General features: G+C 48.4%; 1 protein-coding gene across 1 annotated transcript; it reads left to right on the top strand.

Annotated features, from left to right (window-relative positions):
* The first annotated feature begins 12,634 nt into the window (after positions 1-12,634).
* On the top strand, positions 12,635-21,803 carry PLK2 (polo like kinase 2). Its single transcript, XM_077347165.1, has 14 exons — positions 12,635-12,986; positions 13,857-13,964; positions 14,149-14,265; positions 14,485-14,614; positions 14,914-15,001; positions 16,040-16,135; positions 16,932-17,130; positions 17,228-17,375; positions 17,795-17,892; positions 18,693-18,816; positions 19,177-19,417; positions 19,516-19,645; positions 19,737-19,847; positions 21,027-21,803. The coding sequence occupies exons 1-14, from the start codon at positions 12,729-12,731 to the stop codon at positions 21,216-21,218; spliced, it is 2,040 nt and encodes a 679-aa protein (XP_077203280.1). The 5' UTR covers positions 12,635-12,728; the 3' UTR covers positions 21,219-21,803.
* Positions 21,804-23,125: the final 1,322 nt, after the last annotated feature.

Genomic DNA, 23,125 nt, shown 5'->3' with positions numbered 1-23,125 from the left:
ATGTTTCATGTGTGAATGTTGCACTAGGGTATTTCTACCAGAGTGTAACCTATAGCATGGAAAGTTGACCCATTCCTCAAAATGAGGGTTGCAATCAAAAGCCTTGAAGAAGGAATGAAAAGCAGTATTGCGCCACCTTGTGGAATCACAGATTACAAATGGGGGAAAACTCTGCTCTGAGATGCTATTCACAAATGTGATAAAGTTTGTGAGTTTCTGCCTGTCTAGATAAAGTACATGCAGAGCTACAAGCTGGAGTGGAGTTTAATGAAAAGGGGAGAGGGTTGGACCTTCAACAAGGCTTCTGGAGCTTTTATTAATGTTTCTAAAGCATTTATTTGTTTTCCTTGGCATCATGATCCAATGTGGCATAGTGCACAGTGTGTCAGATTAGGATCCAAGAGGATTTTGACTCCCCATCCTGCTATGAAAGCTTGCTGGTTGGCCTTGAGTCAGTCACAGCCTCCCAGTCCAACCTACCTCAGCATTACACCCGAATCATGCCACAACCACAAAACAAGGTCCAGATGTATCTGCATTGCTCACAACAAGGATAGAAGTTGCAGGTAACCATCTTAGTCCAAAACAAACAAAAGCCATGTAACACCTTTTATTAGGACCAACTGCACTCCTAACCACTTTTATCCGCACTCCTAACCACTACACCAAGCTGGGTGTCTGTGTTTGGGAGAGGAAAGGGAAGGTGAATGTAAGCCACTTTGAGATTCCTTCTGGTAGAAAAAAGCGGCATATAAGAACCAATTCTTCTTCTTGTTTTTCTTCTTCTTCTTCAAGTTTTTGTGTTGGTCATAAAGGCGCCACTGTATTCAAACTTTGGAGTGAGTATGTACTGGAGATACTTTCTCAACACTACTTAATGTAGCTGTTCTTGAACATGTTTTAGGAAATTCTTCATAGCCACAACCAGAGTGGCATGACCACTTTTGAAGTGAGGATTCTAATCCACAGCACTGTGAAGCCAAAATCCTAAAATGTAATATGTTTTCCTGCAGCCTCGTGAGAGCTGCTGTCTGTGATAAAAACCCTGTTCCAGTCTAGTTACCTCTGTGGGAAGCAGCAGCAACACTGGCGCCAAGGATGCGGTTCCCCCTCAGGAGGCTGTAGCTTGAGCTATAGGCCTCGTCATGGTGGGGTGGCAGGACTCCACATCATTAGCCCTACACCCATGTGGGCGTAATTGGTCCAATTATGGAACTGGACCGCAGGAGCTCGGGGCCCTTATAAATCCAGGAATGCATGAGACCAGGGAGATGATGGTCATTCAAGGAGACTAACCATGCAATTCTATGTATTGATTTACTTTATTTTATGTAGGAATTTATATCCTGCACCTTCACCCAGAAGTCTCAGGGAGGCTCACAACAATACAGAATAAAATAATCGAAATTATATTTATATAATTAAAAATTAACTCCCACCCATTCGGGAAACCCTTCCAGGGCCCTCAAGAAAACCCAGAGTTTCATGAAACCCTGGCTGAGAAAACCTGGACCATTTCCACACTGGGAACTCCACTGCCCCAGCTCCCGTGCAGGAGCACAAATCAGGGGTTGTTTGAGGTGCACCGGGCCAAATGCTCCCCCGTGTGAGTGCAGGAAGAGGTGGGGCAGCCTGCTATGACTAAAACTCCAGCCTGCAGCCCGGCATGAAACTTACAGTGCAAAAACGGTCCTGGTCTGGGGAGAGCAACGTGCACAGCAATGAAAGATTTGTTGAGGACTCCCTGCGCGTTCAGGGAAGGAACTCTGCAGCTTGAAGTGATTTGAGAGAGAGAAAATGATAAACAGAAGCCTGTGGTTTTTAACTTTTTCACCATCTTTTCCTTAAAGCTCCGAGGACTTTAAAAAGGGAGTGTGGGGACTTAACCAGGAAACAAATCCACTTTTCAGCGTCTCTCTTGTCTTTATTGTTGCCTGAACGTGTTGTAACAAAATTAATTATTTTTAAAAATTTGGGGGGGGGGTAATGAAAGAGGAGGGGAGAGCTGTAGGTAGGGTGAAAAGATGTCACTCGAAATGCGCAAAAAAAATACTGATTGGCGCGACAGGACGGGGAAAGAATGCTGGATTTCCCCACAAAGAAACTGCAAATTTACATTTGAAGAAAATTAAAAACCGAGGCATCAGAGGAGTTCGAAAATGCAGAATAAGGGAGCTGATATTTGAATTTCCTCCCGGAGATGTGGATTTATGTGGGGAAGATATTTCCATTCTTTGGGTCTTTAACAACGCTAACTCGGGGGTGACCTCACTGTGGAAATGGTTGCAGTCTATTTTTCTCCACATGGGGGCACAGCATTCAACAAATAGGTTTGCTGTCACAAATGCTGTGCCACTGCCTATGGGAAAGGACGGGCACCTGGCCTAATTACTACACCGCGTATTCCGCCAGTTCATTCGCACATCCCGTAGAGATCACTGCATCAATCACTGCAGAGGAGATAAGCAAGAATACTCTCTGGCACAGCTAAGAATAGATGCTTCAGGCAGAGGAGATGAAACATTTTGTGACACGTTTTGTTGGGTGTCTGTCCAGCTCTACTTGTCCTGATGAACCTTTGTTAACACGGCCCAACGTTGAAAAACCTCAAATACAAAACATCAGCACAGTAAAAAGGAGAAAATGGTGGATGGGAGCAATGGGGTCTTAAAAAACAGCTGTGCAGCCATAAAGTTGGATCAAGGGACAGTGGTAATGGCAGAATCAAATCAAAAATGGAAATTGCAAGGCACCTGAAACACAGCAGATGACTGAGAGTTTTCTGTGGTGCCACAGGTGAGGCCTGGCTGTCTGTAGAGACGCCTCCAATGGTACTCCCATCTGCAATGCTGGAAACTCTTCCTTAGGGGGAGTTTTGTTGCTGCTGTCAGGTCACAGCCAGCTTAGACCACCCCTGTAGGATTTTCAAGGGAAGTGACTTCAGAGGTGCCTCTGTGTAGCGACTCTGCTGTTACTTTGAGGTCTCCCATCCAAATGTTTCTCTCTTTTATAGTTTAACTTTTGTACCACCCCTCCCTGCTAGTGGGCTCGAGGCAGTGTACAACGGTAAGCAATAAACCATCACAATGTCAAAAGTGCAATAAACACATTTGAATAAAAGCCAGCACAAAAACCCCTTTCCCACCGGCTGCACCACTTCTGTTCTCCAATGTGGTCATTAACATAATAGACTGTGCCCCCATAAAAGAAGGAGGAGGGGGGAGACACAGAGAGGGCAGGAGGCCTGGCCCTGCTTAGCTCCCAGCATCAGACTACTCTGGGCTATCTTGGTCAAAGGAAGGGGACCAAGCCCTTTGAGGAAAGGCTGAGGGACTTGGGACTGTTCAGCCTGGAGAAGAGGAGGTGGAGAGGGGACATGATTGCTCTCTTTAAGTATCTGAAAGGTTGTCACTTAGAGGAGGGCATGGAGCAGCAGAGGATAGGACCCGCAGTAATGGATTTCAACTAAATGTAAAATAGAACTTTTTTCATAGAGTAGCTCACGAGTGGAATCGGCTGCTTAAGTAGGTGGTGAGCTCCCCCTCACTGGTGCTCTTAAATCATTGGCTGGACAGATACTTATCCTGGATGTTTTAGGCTAGTCCTGCAGTGAGCAGGGCTTGGCCTAGATGGCCTGTGTGGCCCCTTCCAGCTGTATGGTTTTAAGTATAGCCCTATGTATAACTTGCTGACTTCTCATTTGGAGTGGAAACCTCTTACTAGTGTTAGAACTAAGTGACTTTTTAATGGAAACTTGTTTTTGAGGACTGTGGCAATCCCAAGGTCACCCAGCTGGCTGCTTGCGGAGGAGGAGCAGGGAATCATATCTGGCTCTCCAGATTAGAAGCCGCTGCTCTTAATCACTACACTGCATTGGCTCTCCTGCCAGCCTACAATCGCCTTCCCTTCCTCTCCCCTCAACAGACCCCCTGAAAGAGGCTTGAAAGAGCTCTGGGAGAGAAACCTGTGACTGGCCCAAGGTCACCCAGCTGGCAACATGTGGAAGAAGAGTGGGGAATCAAACCCGGTTCCCCAGGTAAGAGGCTGCCACTCTAGACAAAGAGTGAGTGGAGTGAAGGAAGGGGGTAATTTACCCTGGGCTCTTTTCATGTGTGTTTGTAGGAACTGTGGCTCAGTGGCAGGCCGCCTGCTTTGCATGCAGAGCTACCCTGACTCCCTCCCACCCTCCCACTGCCTAGAGAAGAAGAAGAAGAGTTGGTTCTTATATGCCGCTTTTCTCTACCCGAAGGAGTCTCACCTTCCTTTCCTCTCCCCTCAACAGACACCCTGTGAGGTAGGGGAGGATGAGAGAGCCCTGATATTACTGAAGAAGAAGAAGAGTTGGTTCTTATTTGCCACTTTTCTCTACCCGAAGGAGTCTCAAAGTGGCTTACATTCACCTTCCTTTCCTCTCCCCTCGACAGACACCCTGTGAGGTAGGGGAGGCTGAGAGAGCTCTGAGATTACTGAAGAAGAAGAAGAGTTGGTTCTTATTTGCCACTTTTCTCTACACAAAGGAGTCTCAAAGTGGCTTACAATCTCCTTCCCTTTCCTCTCCCCACAACAGACACCCAGCTTGGTGTAGTGGTTAGGAGCCAGCTTGGTTTAGTGGTTAGGAGTGTGGACTTCTAATCTGGTATGCCGGGTTCAATTCTGCGCTCCTCCACATGCAGCCAGCTGGGTGACCTTGAGATCGCCACAGCACTGATAAAGCTGTTCTGACCGAGCAGTGATATCAGCGCTCTCTCAGCCTCACCCACCCCACAGGGTGTCTGTTGTGGGGAGAGGAAAGAGAAGGTGATTGTAAACCCTGTGAGGTGGGTGAGGATGAGAGAGCCCTGATATCACTGCTCGGTCAGAACAGCTTTATCAGTGCCATGGTGAGCCCAAGGCCACCCAGCTGGCTGCATGTGGGGGAGTGGGGAATCAACCCCAGTTCGCCAGATTAGAAGTCTGCACTCCTAACCACTACACCAAGCTGGCTCTCTACACCAAGTTGCCCGCAGTTCCTTCTGCTCTCAGGACCTTGTGCAGCCAGAAGGACGGAGCCTCTCCATCTCGTATCAAACCTGTGAATCAGGATTGGGATAATATGCAGTTCAGGGCATTTCCTGATGAGGCAGCCGGATTCCCATGGGAAAGCTGTCACACCTCCTAATCAAAGGCTTGTTCGCGTGGCTCGAGGGATCCCACACGCACGGGCAAGAAAAACAGCACTCAGGATTTGCAAGACGTTCCTTTCCCATCAGGACTGTCCCTTGGAAATGCAGACATGCTCGGTAACTTCACCCAGCCCTTCTCCAGCACAGATTCATTGGCTGCCCTAGCAGTCAGCCTGCTCAAAATAACTTAGAAATAACCTAGAAAATCCAGTTCTGGGTCACTGCCAAAAGCAGATGTGATACTTGACTACGCAAAGGCCTACTTGGAGCTTGCATCTGAGGTTTGCTTCTGCTGGGGGGCTACTTAAGATGCACCACAAGGGCAGCTTAAGACGTAACCCTGAGACTGTTTTTCCCCACTCAGGCAGATGGACCCTTTCCCTCCCACTCTCCCTTGATGCCTCAGCTGTGCCTGTTTCCATTCAATGTCACATGGGCTTGCTTCTACATCTCACTGGCCTTCCCTTTCTTCCTTCACTCTTGGATGCCATGCCTCTTCTCTCCCTCTTCCTAAGCCTCCAAGCCCCATCTCCCATCTTCCCCCATCTCCTGTTGTCGTCTGCTAGCTCAAGCCCAATGCTCCTCTCCCTCTTCTGTCCTTTAGCACCTCTTTCCCTTCCTCTGTATGCATTTGGGTGGCACTGAGGGCATGCAGGTGGGTTTTCTTGGGCCAAGCTATGGGGTGGATCCATCTAGCTTAAACAGGATTGGCTCCCATGAGGTTAATTGTTTAAATTGCCTATTGATTGTTTTATCCCCATGCTGGGTGCTTTGCATACCCTAATATGTGTAATTCCCTAACTTTTAGTCTATTCCTGATTGTAGTGCATTGCCTAAATTCAGCAATCATTCAACCTTGTTCACATCGATATTGTCTGTTTTCTCCGTTGCTCCTCTGACCTGGGTCGACAGCAGGTCTCAGGTTCAATCCTCGGCATCTCCAGGTAAAAAAGATCTGGCACTAGAAGACGTGAAAGGCCTCTACCTGAGACTCTGGCTAGTTACTGTAGACAATGCAGACCTTGGTAGACCAAGAATCTGCTTCATGCATTGGTGTGTACAGTTTTGGGCACCCCAGTTGAAGAGGGATGTAGACAAACTGGGGTGTGTCCAGAGGAGAGCAACAAAGATGGTGAGGGGTTTGGAGACCAAGACATATGGGGGAGCTTAGTCTGTTTAGCCTGGAGAAGAGACGGCTGATAGGAAATCTATCATAACTATCTTCAAAAGGGTGCCATACAGAGGATGGAGCAGAGTTGTTCTCTCTTGCCCCGGAGGGACGGACCAGAACCAATGGGATAGAATTAATTCAAAAGAAATTCCGTCTAAACATCCGGAAGAAGTTCCTGACAGAGCGGTTTCTCAGTGGAACAGGCTTCCTCGGGAGGTGGTGGGTTCTCCATCTTTGGAAATTTTCAAGCAGAGGCTGGATAGCCATCTGATGGAAAGGCTGATTCTGTGAAGGTTCAAGGGGGTGGCAGGTTACAGTGGATGAGCGACAGGTATGTGAGTGTCCTGCATAGTGCAAGGGGTTGGACTAGATGACCCATGAGGTCCCTTCCAACTCTATTATTCTATGATTCTATGTGGGCATGGACACAGCTATGCTTCCCAACCATATTCTGCATGATCACACTATTTCTGGGGTTTCTCAACAGTAAAAAAGTTGAGAAAAGCTGATCTAGGTAAATAGTACCTTGTAACTTCTCTCTGTGGTCTCAGGCAAAGACCTTTCACATCCCTGCTCTGAGGTCTTTTAATAATGGTTCCACATACTGGACCTGGTTGATGTGGGCTCCAATTGGAAAGTGCATCAGATTTACACAGTTGCACTCTTGGGTACACAAGCATTCCGGACTTCACCAGGAACATTCCGTTCACCCTGTTACAACTATTGCCCTTTCATCTTCACCTGTGTGCCCAAATCCCACCTTCCACCCCTCCATGGACTATGAAAACTTAAGATGTCCTCTTGAGGCTACCACAGCAGGCCCACCAGGGTGTGCTTTGTCTACAGAAGGTCCCTGTTTCCACACTTATGGCATCTCCAGTGAAAAGGGCCAAGAGGTAAGAAATGTGAACGTGAGAATCTGGAGAGATGCTGCCAGGTCAGGGTAGAAAATACTTTGATATTCTGATTGCCAGTCCTGACTTTGATATACAGCTCAGTAATAAAGCACCTTCAAAGGTTTGTGCGCATTCATGTTCCTGCATTGTGAGTACCAGCCAAGTACACCAGACAGCTGACAGCTGATGCCTCTGCAATTGGAGCCATGTGTTAATTGAACGACACCTGCCTCCGTAATGTAGCCGCACAAGTTCTGCCTGGACAAACAATTAAAAAGAAACTTCTTGTGTCTAGTCATCCCATTTAAACCTGAATGTTGGGAAAACAGGGCAAGGTTTTCTTTCTGCATGTCGATCCCAGTGAGATTGAGGGCAAATGAATAGCAATTATCATGCCACAGCTAGTAATTTGGCCTCTTGGCTTTGCCGGTCCAATAAATAGATCATATCGTTTCGTTTCCCAGGAGGTTGCTGCTGAAGTAGCCAATGTATTAATAACACAGGACACCAGAGGGCGCACTTGATTTCTTTCAGTCCGCGGATTCCTAAAGAACCGCTGACTCCAATCCGGGTCTGCAGGAGGTTAGCAACAGCATGATCTTTCGCTTGGGGGATGCTGATTGGCAGAGCTTCCACAGCCACGAGATCCAGTCCAGAAAATCTGGCAGTAGGATTTAATGCAAGAGTAGCAGGCAATGGATTCGGATCATTTTGGTCCTCTTTCCCTTCCTCTGTTTGTCTGTTGGGGGCACTGAATGCATGCAGGTGGGTGTTCTTGGGCTAAGCTATGGGGTGGATACATCCAGTTTAAACAGGATTCTACACCATGTGGTACTGTTTCACAGCCGCCCTCCCCCTCCCGGGAGGTGGTTCATTTTCTGCAATTTTTGGTCTCCAGACCTTGAAAGCTAATTTTGCTTGTAGTTCCAGCAAAATGGCATGGATGTTTTTTTGCAACCAAGTAAGAAATGTTAGAACTTTGCACTGGCTTTGTATGCCAGTTACACTGGCGTTACACCCTTCTAAGCCCATTGACATAAATGGATTTTGAAAGGTCCAGCCGTGTTTAGGATTGCAACGTCTGCGTGTAACGTTCTTACTAGCAACCCTCAGTGTGGTGTCGTGATAAGAGCGGCAGACTCTAATCTAGAAAGATTCTCTACTCCTCCACATGCAGCCAGCTGGGTGGCCTTGGGCTAGTCACTGTTAGACCTGTTCTCGCAGAGCAGTTCTCATAGGGCTCTCTCAGCCCCACCTTACCCACAGGGTGTTTGTTGTGGGGAGAGGAAGAGAAAGGTGTTTGTGAGCAACTTTGAGACTCCTTCGGGTAGTGAAAAGTGAAGTATTAAAAATCAGCTCTTCTTTTTCTTAATGGCTGAAAAATGTGCGACTTTTTAAACTTTCTCTTTTGGTGCAGTTTCTTAAAAAATTAAAGTGCAGCGCTGGCGCCCCTCTCCTTAGTTTTCACAAGAGAGGAACAAGGCGACGGCCAGCCCCAGAGAAGGGCTCGTCCTTGGATGCCTTTGTGTGCCCTGCTCCTGTCGACAGCCCAAACAACCATCAGCCCGGCTCAGCCCATTTAATGTAGGGCTCCAAAGCCTGGTGTGTGTTTGCCTCACCACCTGTTCATTAGAAAGACATATGGAGAGAAAATGAGGGGAGAGGAACAAGGGCATCCTCTCCCCAGGCACCTGGGACATTAATCCCCGAGATTTATCCCTTGGTGTCGCAGCTGGAGCCTTTATTGGGGGTGCTGAAGGGCACCTTCAGCACAAACAGGACTCCAGGGGAAGGGAGCCAGCCTCCCTCCAGCCTGCCAAGACACAAGCATGGTTCACAAGGCGTGTCCCAGCCCCACAGCCACCGAGTGCATTTCGTCTTGGGGCAGGGGGAAGGCCCACGGTGATGGTTCGCTCACGGACAGCCAATAATGGTTAGTGTCAGTCTGGGATCTGGAAGACCTGCACACTCTCAGCCTAACCTAATTCTTGGGATTGCTGCTGGGAGGATAACACAGAGGGGGAGGGGAGAACAGTCTAGTCAGCTGCACTGGGAAGAAGCCGGGGGTCTGCATCTTAAACTATGGAGAGGCAGAGGGGACATATCTGGGGTGTGCCTGAGTGCTTCAGAAAGACAGCAGGGGTTATGGTTACATTTTTAAACTTCATCTTTCCTCCAAAGAGCACAACAACCCTGTGAGGTAGATTAGATGGGCACACTGGGCGGTTGCCTGGGGGGCCTCATGAGCATAGGGGACCCAGGATAACCTATGTAGGTATGGATAGTTTGTGACCTGTGAAGGGAGGAGGTGGGATGGAGAAGGGCCTCAGCTATGCCTTTCAATCATATTATGCATGATTGCTCCTCCACTGGAGTTTCTTGAAGCCCGAAGAATGTTTCAGGGGTTTCTCAACAGTAAAAATATTGAGGAATTACTTCACCGTAATTTCATGCTGTGCCATCTCCACCTGTATCATTTACCAACTGAGGACCATTAATATGTTGAAAGTTTTGTTTTTCACGTTCAAGGCTCATGTTATATTGCCCAAACATCTGGGCTGATTAAACTTGGCTGTAGATTAACGTTTAATGTTTAAACACTGATTTTATGGGAGGTACCGATAAACATAAATTTAATTTTATCGATAGCGTGTGTTTTTATTCCTGAGAGAGGTTGTGTATAGCAGGGGTAGTCAACCCGTGGTCCTCCAGATGTCCATGGACTACAATTCCCATGAGCCTCTGCCAGAGTTTGCTGGCAGGGGCTCATGGGAATTGTAGTCCATGGACATCTGGAGGACCACAGGTTGACTACCCCTGGTGCAAAGAAGGCCCTGGGGTGCTGCTTTGCCTGGGGGGCAATAATGCTGTTGAGACGGCCCTGACCCATAGATCCCTGAGCAGGGTAGCCCAGGCAACCTGATCCTGTTAGATTTTGGATACCAAGCAGGGCTGACCCTGGCTAATATTTGGATGGGAATCCTCCAAGGATTTGGCTGGACATTCCTGAAAGGAACACTAGGGGACATCGGGATGTGGAGGTGGCCCATGCCAAACCACCTCTGAACATCCCTTGCCTGGCTGCCAGACAATTCTTGGATCTCCCAGCTACACCACACACGTCATGCAATAAATGAATAATCGCAAAATAAATAAATGGCCCTTGTTTCCCCGTGAGCCCCACAGCTGAGTCGGAATTTGAGACGTCCTGGATCCTAATCTGCCACTGGACACCCAAACGATTCCTGGGGTCGTAATGTCTCCTTACAAGGAATGGCTGTAATCCGTTCGGCTGCTGTGTGCTGGAAGAAGTAACATGTTGGGGCGTGGTGTGAGGGCAGAGGCTGCTGGCGGGGCAAGTTAATAGCTTTGAGCGTTGCAAAGAGAGTTCTGGGAAAGCCTGAAAAGCTCTCCAGGGATCCTTGATTAGGTCAGTCAGGAGACACTCTTCGATGGTTTCCGCAGCAGTACTGCCACACCTGGCTGCAGGTTGCCCCGCCTCTTCCTGCTCCTGCAAAGAGCCAGCCGGTCTCAAACAACTTAAGGCAGGCCTGTCCGGTTCTCACAGCAAGAGATGACCAGATGGACAAAGGTGGCTTACTGTGGCTTGCCTCCACATAGCAACCGTGGGCCTGCTTGGTGTTTCCTCATCTTACTAACCAGGGCTTGACCCTGCTTCGCTTCAGAGATCAGGTTAGTATTGGCCTGTGGTCAACCTGTGGTAGTCAACCTGCGGTCCTCCAGATGTTCATGGGCTACAATGCCCATGAGATGTTCATGGGCTACAATTCTCATGGGAATTGTAGTCCATGAACATCTGGAGGACCATAGGTTGACTACCCATGGCCTAGGCCATCCAGGTCAGAGCCGAAGACCTCTGTAGAGTAAGCTATGCCTGGCACATTTTATAGCACACTTTTGAGTCATGCAGAGCAAGGACCAGAAGATGAGCTGTCAATGAGCCTTCCACACCAAGCTGCGCATCCAGGAGCCACTGTGCAATCAGGGCTATTGTCCGCTCTGATTGGCAGTGGCTCTCCACAAAGACAGAGGCCTTTCCCATCACCCATGACCTGATCCTTTCTACCTGAAGATGTCAGAACTTGACCCAGGGCCCTTTTGCTTGCCAAACACATGCTTGCCGCAGAGACACATCCCCTCCCTAAATGTGCTTCTGTACACTGTGAGGATATTCCAGACGGACACGGAGGGGTCCCTCAGCAGAGAGCTCAACGGGAAAGGCTCCCTGAGGGCAGGAAGGGAGGAACGGTGAAGCAAAGGCGAATGATGTCATTCCCACACATTTTTTTCTGGAGAGCAATTACCCTACCCATATTCCATATAATACAGATATGGTGATTACTAATAACCTCTTCAGTGTGATTGCATTTATTTCTCTTCCTTAAAAGCCAAGACAAGAGCATGCAACTAATTGGGAAGAAAGGAGGGGGAAGAGGAATCTAAAGCGGCCTTTTCTCCCGACACCTCCATGTAGATTCCAGTAGAGGGCAGCTCTTCTACAAGGATGTAGGTGCATAAGGAAGCAGCCACAACAGGATCTTCAGTCTCATGTTCCACATCAGCCAGGTCTTATGGCTGCAGAGATGTCTGTGCAGAAAAGGCACCATGGTGCAGCCATTAGACGGGGCTGTGCATAAATCTGCACATGTGACCAATGCACACGCTTGAGTCTCAAAATATATGTACCAATGTCCATGTGATTTCCTATGTGGGCACTGCTAAGGCTGAAAAAGGGCATGCCAGTCTGGGAATCTTTTTTGTGAGAGGCATTGTACAGTCCTGGGGTAGGAGGGCTGAGCTGCAGGGAGAGAGCTGGTTCTGAGAGGCCAAGACTAGAGGCTCGAGGCAACCCCCCCAGTCCCTTCTAGCAGGATCCGCCCCTTGCAGACTCCATTTCAGATCATGCAGACACCAGTTGGGGCTGGGCCCGCAGCTGTGCAATTCTTCTCTCCAGTGTCGGCCGCTTGTGAAAGGCCAGGCAAGGTAAAATGCAAAGGATTTTGAAAGAGGAGTTCAAAAATGGAGGCAGAGGCCGAAGTGTTTGTTTAAACCCGGCCGCACCTGCATTTTGCACACCGCTACCTATGGCGCTATGGTGTTGCGATACCGGCAAAAAAAAGGACCGTTCGGCCAAAGCGCTCCGGCGCAAATGCACCCAGCGAGGGAGGAGATTGCCATGCCAAGTCATTCCGCTAGGGGCGCGCAGCCGAGACCTGTCGCCACCCAGCGCCGGGCGCACTTCGCCTTCTCCGCCGGCCAATGCGGAGCTTCGGCCAGACTCCTCCGCCGCTAGTCGGAGAACGCGGCTGCCGGGTGGGCAGGAGTTGTGACGTCACGTTGCGGGGCGGAGCCGCGAGCCTCCCTATAAAAGCCGGCCGAACCGCCTCCCGCTCCGCACAGCGAGGGATTGCAAGATCGCAAGCGGCGGGAGGAGCTGGCGCGGGGCTGGGGCACTGGGCAGAACCGGCCGTCGAGGCTATGGATTTATTGAGGACTATCGCTTACCAGCCGAGCAGCGCTGGGGCCGCCGCCGGCGGTGGCAACAGCGGCAAGATGGGAGAGCCGGCGCTGGGCAAAGCCTGCGGCGGGGAGTCTCGGCGAAAGAAGGCGGCGGCAGCGGCGGACCCGGAGCAGCAGCATCACCACCACCATTCGCACTCGGCCGCCGAGGTCTCCCGGATTATTACCGACCCCACCACGGGGAGGCGGTATTGCCGCGGGAAGGTGCTGGGAAAGGTAAGCGCCCGGCGCTGGACTCGCTGCATGGATGGACCGAAAGCCGGCGCCCCCTGCCCCTCTTGGGCCGCCCCGTCGCTTGGCTTCTCTCGCCCCCTCCGCGCACGACCCCCTCCCCCGCCTCTCTCTCGCTAGTGGCCTGGTGGTCTCGCCCTGGAGCCGCTGGCTTGCCTGCCCGCTCGCCTTCAGCCGCCGGTCGCTCGTCCGGAAAGGGCCGTTGCCCAGATCCTGCCCCTTTGTCGCCGAGGCATGCACGGCTGCTGTCCCCGCGCAGCGCAGCAGGCGGCCGCCTGGCGTGGCGTGTCCTCGCGGCCGGGCGTCGAAGCCTTGATGCTGCCTCCGGGAGGGATGAGATGCCCGCCTTGCCGTTGCGGGTCTCCGCCGCTCCTCTGCTAGCACCGCCTCCCCTCGAAGCCCTTGCCGTGCATCGGCGCCGATGACTTGAATTGGCTGCTTTGGTGTGGCAGCACCGCGTCTACCTGGACAGCATGCTGGCAGGGTGGCCGTGGACTACAATGACCGTGAGCCCCTGCCATCGGGCTGGGACTCGTGGTCATTGTAATCCAGGAACAGCTAAAGTGCCACAGCCTGGCCGCCCCTGTGCTAGTAGATGCTCTGCCTAGCCCAGGGGTAGTCAAACTGCGGCCCTCCAGATGTCCGCTGGCAGGGGCTCATGGGAATTGTAGTCCATGGACATCTGGAGGGCCGCAGTTTGACTACCCCTGGGCTAGCCTTTGGTCGATATTCGGGCTCCCCCCTCTGAGAACTTTGACTCCATGGGGTGCTCTCTGTTGCTCGCAGAAGTCAACGGGGGGGGGGGGGGGTGGACTCTCTCAGCTGTGGCCTCTAACGCCGGGCTTGTCTCTGCAGGGTGGCTTTGCAAAGTGTTACGAGATGACTGACCTGACCACGAACAAAGTCTACGCTGCCAAGATCATTCCTCACAGCCGAGTGGCCAAGCCCCATCAAAGAGAGAAGGTGTGTGCCTCCCTCCGTGACACAGCGCTCAGGAATCTCTGGTGTGCTTGGGTGGCCCTGCCCTCTTCCTGCAGCGGCTTACTCATGTGCAAGCCCTGTCTGGCTTTCCCACGGTGGCTGAGCCTCAGCTGTACCTGCGAGTCACGCTTATTGACCCTTCCCCCCTTTTTCTCCCCCCCCCCAGATTGATAAAGAAATCGAGCTGCACCGGTTACTCAACCACAGGCATATTGTGCAGTTCTACCATTACTTCGAGGACAAAGAGAATATTTACATTCTTCTGGAGTACTGCAGCAGAAGGGTGAGCACGCATCCATCCCTGGGGAGAAATCCAGTATTCACTGGCATGGAATTGGCGGCTAACTTAAAATGTGTGGCCCGGGTGTACAAGCTATCTTCTGCAACTGGTTTAAGCCATTCTTAATCCTCCCCCCAGGTTTTTAAATACATGCTCCCATCTTGTGTCTGGCATCAGTCAGGTGACCTCCGTTTGTGCCTTGTTTCCTTCCTCCCCCCTCAGTCTATGGCTCACATCCTGAAAGCCAGGAAGGTATTGACGGCGCCAGAAGTGAGATACTACCTCAGGCAGATCGTGTTGGGGTTGAAATACCTTCATGAGCAAGAAATCTTGCACAGAGACCTGAAGCTAGGTGAGTGGGTTGCCCCGGCTGAGCTACACTGGGCTTGTCTTAAAAGCTGGAGGCATGGAAGGTTTTTTTTTTTTTTCTTATTGCTGTAGAAATTACACTCATGAGGATTAATTGATAGGATCAGTTATCTAGCAATATGGTCTTGGGATGCTTGAGTAATAGCGCTAAGTAGGTTTCTTTATTGAATGAATGAATGAATATCTTCTGGCTGCCTTTGGGCATGAGTCAGCACTAGTCTAGTATGTGATTTTGTTGACTGGGCACTCAACTGGCTCTTTTCCCACCGTTTGTTCCTGCAGGTAACTTCTTCATTAATGATGCCATGGAACTGAAAGTTGGCGATTTTGGATTGGCAGCAAGGCTTGAACCATTGGAGCATCGAAGGCGGTAAGGATCAGGAACTTTGCCATGACCGAAAAAGGTCTCCCTTTTATTATTGGGCATTCCAAGGCCACAGTAGGATTCTCTTGGGATTCTAGTTTTATATGGCAATGAGATGGCAGTATTGTTGGTGCATCCCTTTGGCCATTTTCTGGTAATTGAATAGGTAACTGAAATGGCCACACATGAAGCTGCCTTAGACTCAACACCAGGCCACTGACCCATCAAAGTATTGTCTCCTCCAGCCTTTCTCAACCTTTTTACCATTGAGAACCCCCTGAAACATTCTTCATGCTTTGAGAACCCCCAGAAGTGGTACAATCGTGCACAATATAATTGGATAGCATACGTGTACCTGCCCACCTGGGGCTCCTCCCCTTCCCGCCCCCTCCAGGCCCTTATGGGAGCAGATGGTGGGTTGATATGACCATATTTAGTCCTGTCACCCAATAAATATTGAACAATTTTTTAAAAACTGTATTAAATTCAGGAAACACTTCCAGGGCTGTCAAGAAACTCCAGGGAAAGCCTGGTCTACTCAGACTGGCATTACGTCTTCAGGATCTCTGACTGAAGTCCTTCACATCACCTAATACCTGATTTGTTTTAACTGGAGATGCCAGGGGATGTACCCTGGGGCCTTCTGGGTGCCAAGCTTTGACACCAAGCCTCAGGTGCTTCCAGATGTGTCCTGGCCTCTACACATGATCATTAATCTTTTTGCCAACTTACTGCATGAACCAAATAGTACCATAGAGCTGTTTGTGAATTGTCATAAGGATCCACCGATGAGCTTTCTTCAGTAACAACAGGTCCACTGGTGGTTGAGGCCTGTTGGAATGGGAACAAAGGCCCAGTGTGCAAGCCTGTCCAGTACTTAACTCATAGTCTGTTGGTCTAATTTCTTGTCTAGTAAGTGGCAGATGTGCTTGTAGATGCCCGCATTTCATTGAAATCTATTGTAAACCTCTTGGAAGAGTAGCTGGGAAAGGTGGCCATATCAAGTCTTGAAGTTTAACACTGAGCTAACGTTTATTCCTCCAGAACTATCTGTGGGACACCAAATTACCTTTCACCAGAAGTCTTGAACAAACAAGGACATGGCTGTGAATCGGACATATGGGCCTTGGGCTGCGTCATGTAAGTATCGAGAAGATTTATGGTCTTCCGTGCAAATATGCAAAGAGATTACAAACCAGTCTGTGTACACGTGTGCATGCAAAACTCTCACAAAACTGAACTTTGTGACTTGAGAATTTAGTTGAACTGTCCAAAGGTGAACTTTTGTGACCTGTGAGCATTGGGTTGGAACTGTCCAGAAGGGCTTATTTTATGCAACTTGTTTTGCTTGTTCTGGTTATATGAGAGGGCAGTAATTGATACCAGGTAATGAAGTCCAGCCTTTAGACAGGGGTAGGCAACATGTGGTCCTCCAGATGTCCATGGACTACAATTCCCATGAGCCCCTGCCAGCAAAAGCTGGCAGGGGCTCATGGGAATTGCAGTCCATGGACATCTGGAGGACCACATGTTGCCTACCCCTGCTTTAGACCCCCAGATATACCTGTTGTGATGTTGCAAGGTATAAGCTAGGCTGGTTTATGTTTTTAGACCATTGGTTCATCCAACCCAATAGTACCTCCTGATTGTTCTGGGACCTCTTCAGATCCATTTACCAAAGATCTTTAACTGGAGGTGGCAGAAATGAAATGTGAGAGCATGAGCTCCAGTTTGCTGACCATTGGATTCTTGCCAAGTTACCCAACTTGTGTTTCTTTTGCACCAGCAGAATGGTGTAAACACAACATTGGCTCACCTTCCCGTTGTCTGTAGAAAATGAATGAGCTGAATATAGAGATTTATGCTTGACATATTTATTTTCTCCCAGGATGGCAATAATGAGACTTGCCCCCCTCATTCCCCCCCCCCCCAACAGGTATACAATGCTATTGGGAAGACCTCCGTTTGAAACCACAAACCTAAAGGAAACCTACAGGTGTATCAGGGAAGCCAGGTATTCCTTGCCGTCGTCATTGATGCCACCAGCGAAGCATTTGATTACAAGCATGTTGTCAAAAAACCCCGAGGACCGGCCAAGCTTAGATGACATTGTTCGGCATGACTTCTTCTTGCTGGTTAGTAGCCATCTTGGGTTTTCTTTGGGGGAGTGGTGATTCCCTCTGTTCTGAATGCAAGTGCTGACAACCGTCTTTGTGCACTTTGTTTCCCCAGGGCTTCACCCCAGAGAGGCTTCCCGCGAGCTGTTGTCACACCGTTCCTGACTTCAATTTGTCAAGCCCGGCCAAGAATTTCTTCAAGAAAGCAGCGGCAGCTCTCTTTGGGGGCAAGAAGGAAAAAGCAAGATACTTTGACACACACAGTAAGTGTCTTACTGATGTACAGAGTTCCAGTTCCAGCTCCCTGGGTGGTTGTAGCTAAGTCAGAAAGCATAGCTGACTTTTAGATAGATCCAGTTTCTGAGTATTCATTCCAAAGGGCTTGCATGCTCATGATAGGCATGTCCAGCAGCTCTATATAAGAGTTTTTAAACACCCGATTGACAGAATTACCCAGGCTTCAGAGTATTGGAGAAACCATCAATGGTCTCCTAGTAGAATAGCATGTTCTGCCCTGTATAATTGGATGCAAGCAAATGAAAACTGGGTGGGGACTAACAAGCCAATCTGCAGGAAGAAACTACATGTCCTGGTAAGGAAAACACTGCCAGATGATTCCTGATGTAATTCATTTCTGAGTGTAGTAATGGCTATGGTGTCCCCCCCCCCCCCGTCTTCCCAGATCGCTTGGCTAAAGAAGATGAAGAAATATACAAACTTCGGCATGACTTGAAAAAGACCTCGATAACCCAGCAGCCCCCAAAACACAGACCAGAGGAGGTATGTATATTTACTGCACAGATCTGTTCATGTTTCTAGGGTTTTCTCATGTTAGAAAACAAGTAGCTAGCAGATCCTTAAATTCTGAGACATATTTGGAGACTCCTAGCTCCGTCCCTGTTCCCGTTGTATGGGATTCTGGCCCCAGAATGCATAAATCAGATCATCTAGCACCTGCTGCACACACTGTAAATCTTTGCAATGCTGCTGGGGACTATTCATTCTGGGATCTTTATTTAAATTCTGGATGAATCTTATGGGAGACTTGGTGGATTGAGCAGTGGTGGAATAATGAAGCAGTGGTTAAGCTGGCCAGAAATGCAAAGCAAAATTACTTTAGCTGTAAAAATAGCTCAAGAACAAGAGCCCTGCTGGATCAGGCCAGTGGTCCACTTAGTTCAGCATCTTTCACAATGGCCAACCAGTTCCTCTGGAGGGCTAGCAACAGGGCATAGAGGTCTCTAACATCTGGTGGCCCAGGAATGAAATTCAGATGGATGCTATTGAAGGTCTTGATAGGGCTGCTCCAGTTTGTTGCGGGGAAGATTTTCAAGGCAGATCTGCCCCAGTTGTGTCACTCTAGATAGCCTGAAGATCATCGATGTAGGGGAGACAACAGGCTTGTGGTTAAGGGTGCACTCTCAGCGGCCTTTACGTTGCTGACTCCCACCTTTCTGCCTGACACCATGACAGGGCTTTGCTAGGGAGGAACAACCGCCAGGCTGCTTTCCGAACCCAAGTTGTCACATGCTTTTTAGTCTCCTTGTTTGGATTGTCACATGATGTCTTCTGACTTTCAGGAGAGCCAGCCTTCCGACCACCCTGTAGCCAAACCGGGCATGCTAACAGAGACCAAGCAAATAGGCGATGCCATCCGCATGATTGTCCGAGGAACACTGGGCAGCTGCAGTAGCAGCAGTGAGTGTAAGTGTTGATGAATCTTTCCTACCTACCATATCAATCGATTCTTGCTTGAAATCAGGGTGTAAAGTCTTAGCAAGATGCAGGGCCTCATGAGTTCAAACTGACCTGAAATGGGTCTGTCAATACTCTCTTGGATCCCTTGAAATTAGTCTTGAGAGTGCTAAGAATGCTGGTAAAGTCTAGATTCTCCACCTCTTTGAATACAGTTTATTGTTCCTTGTCCCAAGGGATCTCATAATATTGATACCCCTATGATCTGAACAAACCACGAGAAGAAGCTGAAGAATGGTGCAGGAATGCTGGACTTGTTCATAGTTTGCTGAGAAACCTGCATAACACATTTTCTCCCCTCTCCCAAAGGCCTTGAAGATAGTACTATGGGAACTGTAGCTGATACCGTTGCGAGAGTCCTGCGAGGATGTCTAGAGAACATGCCTGAATCGGATCATATTCCCAAAGAACAGCTGTCTGCCTCTTTCCAATGGGTCACAAAGTGGGTGGACTATTCCAACAAATATGGCTTCGGCTATCAGTTATCGGACCACACTGTGGGCGTCCTCTTCAACAATGGTGTACACATGAGCCTCCTCCCAGACAAGAAGTGAGTGGCTGGTTGATAAGATGAACTCAGTTGTCCTGTTGTATTTTTGCATAGCTCTTAACTAAACCTCACTATCTCTTCTTGGCTTTTGTCTGTAGAACAGTCCATTACTATGCAGAGCTTGGCCAGTGTTCAGTTTTTTCGGCTCCTGATGCCCCTGAACAGTTCATCAGTCAAGTGACAGTCCTGAAGTACTTTTCGCATTACATGGAGGAGAACCTCATGGATGTGAGTAGTGTGGGTGGAGGGCTTTGAACTTTTGGATTGTTTGAGTGGAGGGATAGACCTGTTCTAAAGTGAGCTCTGTGCAACCTTCCAGGGAGGGGACCTGCCCAGCGTGACAGATGTCCGAAGACCTCGGCTTTACCTCCTGCAGTGGCTGAAGTCTGATAAGGCACTGATGATGCTCTTCAACGATGGCACCTTCCAGGTAACTCCTCCTTTCACTTGCTCATCTTCTCCCCTCCCAATGATCTTGAGCATCCACATGAGGCTGCCTTACTCTTAATTAGACTCTTGGTCCATCAGAGTTCATACTGTCTCCTTGGACTGGCAGTAGTTCTCCAGGGTTCCATTGTATAAGCTGGGGATTGAACCTGCTTCTGCCTGCTAAGGAGATGCTCTACCACTGAGCCACAGCCCTTTCCACGCTTTATGTGGAATTGGTGATCAGACATGTAGAACAAGGAACCATTTTGGACAATAAAGGACTTTGATTCAGAGTACCATTTTGGAGTGTGCGGGCAACTGATGGAAAGTCCTGCTGCAGGATACTTTGTTGAATGGCTTTCACGTCCATGAAGGGTGGATTCTTGATGGCCAGAAACATAGTCTTCAGATAGTGTGGATTTAAGGGAATTGACTTCATAGGCCTGCATGTGGATGTGTCCTACTACTGTATAGTAGATCATCTATGGTTACACTAGGCTGAATAAAAATGACTTTAACAAAAAATAGTATTTGTATGTAACCATGTGGAATGGTTGATGAATCCAGGGGCTAACAGGACATCTCTGGCACTTGGATCCAAGAGTCTTCTTGGGAATAACAGTTTACCTCTGTGGGCTTTGATTTCATTTTCTACCTGTAACCCAGTTTTTGGTTCCTAAAGTATAAATACTTAGGACTGTAGCAACCAAACATAATGGACATCCAAGGTGTCATGAAAACATTATTTCACCCTGTAACTACTATAGTTTGCTCTTAAAAACAAAACAAAAAAACAACTAGTGGTTGTTTATGGACCAGTTCAAAATATTTGTAATAAAACTTCTATTTTGGTCAATGGGTCTGCTGTGACCTTCTTGTAAGAAGTATGCATAAGTGGGAAATTGAGTAGGTAGAATTCTGCAGTGCTTGTCAGATACATAACTGAAAGCTTTGGATCATGTGCCTGGACTGTAGAAATACTGCTCTAATTGCAAACCAAAATATACAGATTGTGACTCAATTGATGCTATTTGAGTTCGGTGACCGAATCCTACCTGAAAAAGACCCAGTAATGTAGTTTGTAAGGTCTGTGCCTGTGGAACAGTGCCAAATGCCTTGGTCAGGTTCTTTAACGAAAGCCTTAGCTTGCATTAAGCCACAACTCTTACATCCTCGGCAGGTGAACTTCTACCACGATCACACAAAGATCATAATCTGCAACCAAAGCGAGGAGTACCTGCTTACCTACATTAACGAAGATCGGATATCGACGACTTTTCGCTTGACGACTCTCCTGATGTCAGGGTGCTCGCTGGAGTTGAAGCATCGAATGGAATATGCGTTGAATATGCTGTTGCAGAGGTGTAATTAAAAGGACTCTTCTCAAACCAAAAGGACATCTCTTGCTGGAGTCTACCACTGGAGGCATTTGGGAAGTCCAGTATGTTGACGGAGGAGGAGGAGGAGGAGGGAACTGGTACGAACCACTATCTCGTCTTGCGTGCTGGGCTGGGACCAGCCATGAAGCTTGCATTGTGTTTGGTTGGATTAATGGTGTGACAAGGAATTATTTGGAATGTAGCTTTCCTTGCCTTGAAAGAGACAAGTAGAACTTGAAGCTCTACAGTGAACAGTAATGACGGAGGACTCTAAACTGTGAATAACACTTGAGGATCAGGGAGGGAGGGAAGCACTCGATGTTGTGGAATAATTGTCAAGGGGCAGTTCTGTGACTGCTTAACTGTGAACTATGGCCATACTCTTTTTTTTTCTTCTCTTATTTTCTTCCAAGAACTGATCACACTTGTGGCTGGCAAAGTGCATTCCTTGTTAATAATTTTTTTATTTATTACAGCCCAAAGTGGAAGTATTTATTATATACACACATTTTTTTTTTGCAACTGTGATTTTAAGAAAACATTTGTTGGCAATAAAGAGTGGGGGGGAACAACTTGAACCAATGACTTCAATGTGCCTTTTTTCTATTGCACGTACTTGTCCTAACTAGAGCGGAAGCCAATGGCCTGGTAGGCTGTTTTATGGTTTGTACTCAAGCTAATATGGATGCCCTGCTCTGTCTTGGGTTTCAACATGGCACATTGCAAGAGAGCCAGCTTGGTGTAGTGGTTAGGAGTGCAGACTTCTAATCTGGCTAGCCAGGTCTGAGTCTTCTCTTCCCCAGCTGGGTGACCTTGGGCTCAGCAGTAATATCAGGGCTCTCTCAGCCTCACCTCCCTCACAGAGTGTCTATTATGGGGAAAGGAAAGGTGACTGTAAGCTGCTATGTGAAATAATCCAAACATAGCAGCCATTCCTGTGAACTACAACTTGCCACGTCATCAGCTTGACATGCAAGCTGTACAATAGGTGGCTTCTCAGACTTTAATATTTGCTTCCCTGTTATGCAGCATTTTAGAAATAAATAGGACTGAAGCTGGAAGCACTCTTATGAAGAAAGTTGATGGTTTTCAAATTCCCAAGCCTACCCATGCAAGAAAATCCATGAATATGTCTGAGCAATGTTTTCTTACTTTTGCATTGCTACATGATTTATGTATTCTTGGCTCTTTCTTGAAATTCGGCAGCATCAAAACTATCCAGATAGCCACTACCTTCAAAGATTAAGAAAGAATCCTGGGAAAACAATCTGAATTTGCAGCTGTTTGCTGGAGCTTCAGAACACTAAGTGCTGCACGAAAAAAGTGGACGATTCCAAAATTGTAACAAAGGAGGAGACAGAATATGTCCAGTGGCTTCAGAACACGGCATCACCCAAGCTGGCATTGGAATATATTAGAACAGAGTGGAGGGCAAATGGACAGTTGCACTTGTCCTTAGGAGATGCTTGAGTTTCTTTTTTTTAAAGAACAGAAGAAAATCTGTTTTCTTGCTAGTGTACTTTATTTCTGTAGACTTGTAGCGGGTAACATCAAACAGATAAAATCTCCAATAAAATGGATCAACTCCCCTTAAACACAAGGCGGCATAGTCCCCATCTACCATCCCCATTCTCAGCCAATCACCATAAGGTGGGGTTTGCTTAATGTTGCCCAGAGGAGGGGCCCTGGTCGTTCCTGACTTCAGCCTCAACCAAAGACCTGACAGAAGAGCTCTGTTTTGCAGGCCCTGCAGAACTTAGACAGCTCCATCTGGGCCGTCAGCTCTTCCGGGAGCTCATTCTACCTGGTCAGGGCCAGGACTGAAAAAGCCCTGGCCTGGGTAGAGGGCAGGCGTGTTTCCTTGGGGCCAGGGACCACAAGCAGGTTAACACCCACAGAG

This window comes from Paroedura picta, chromosome 7 (genome assembly GCF_049243985.1).
Source record: "Paroedura picta isolate Pp20150507F chromosome 7, Ppicta_v3.0, whole genome shotgun sequence".
NCBI lineage: Eukaryota > Metazoa > Chordata > Lepidosauria > Squamata > Gekkonidae > Paroedura > Paroedura picta.
Note: the sequence above shows the minus strand (reverse complement) of the source record. Positions and strands in the feature narration are given on the sequence as shown.

Bases quoted from the DNA above. Each gene is read 5' to 3' on its own strand.
- PLK2 (XM_077347165.1), top strand. From the start codon at position 12,729: ATGGATTTATTGAGGACTATCGCTTACCAGCCGAGCAGCGCTGGGGCC. The intron at 17,893-18,692 runs GTATGTATATTT...TCTGACTTTCAG, and splicing joins CAAAACACAGACCAGAGGAG to GAGAGCCAGCCTTCCGACCA. The intron at 19,646-19,736 runs GTGAGTAGTGTG...GCAACCTTCCAG, and splicing joins TGGAGGAGAACCTCATGGAT to GGAGGGGACCTGCCCAGCGT.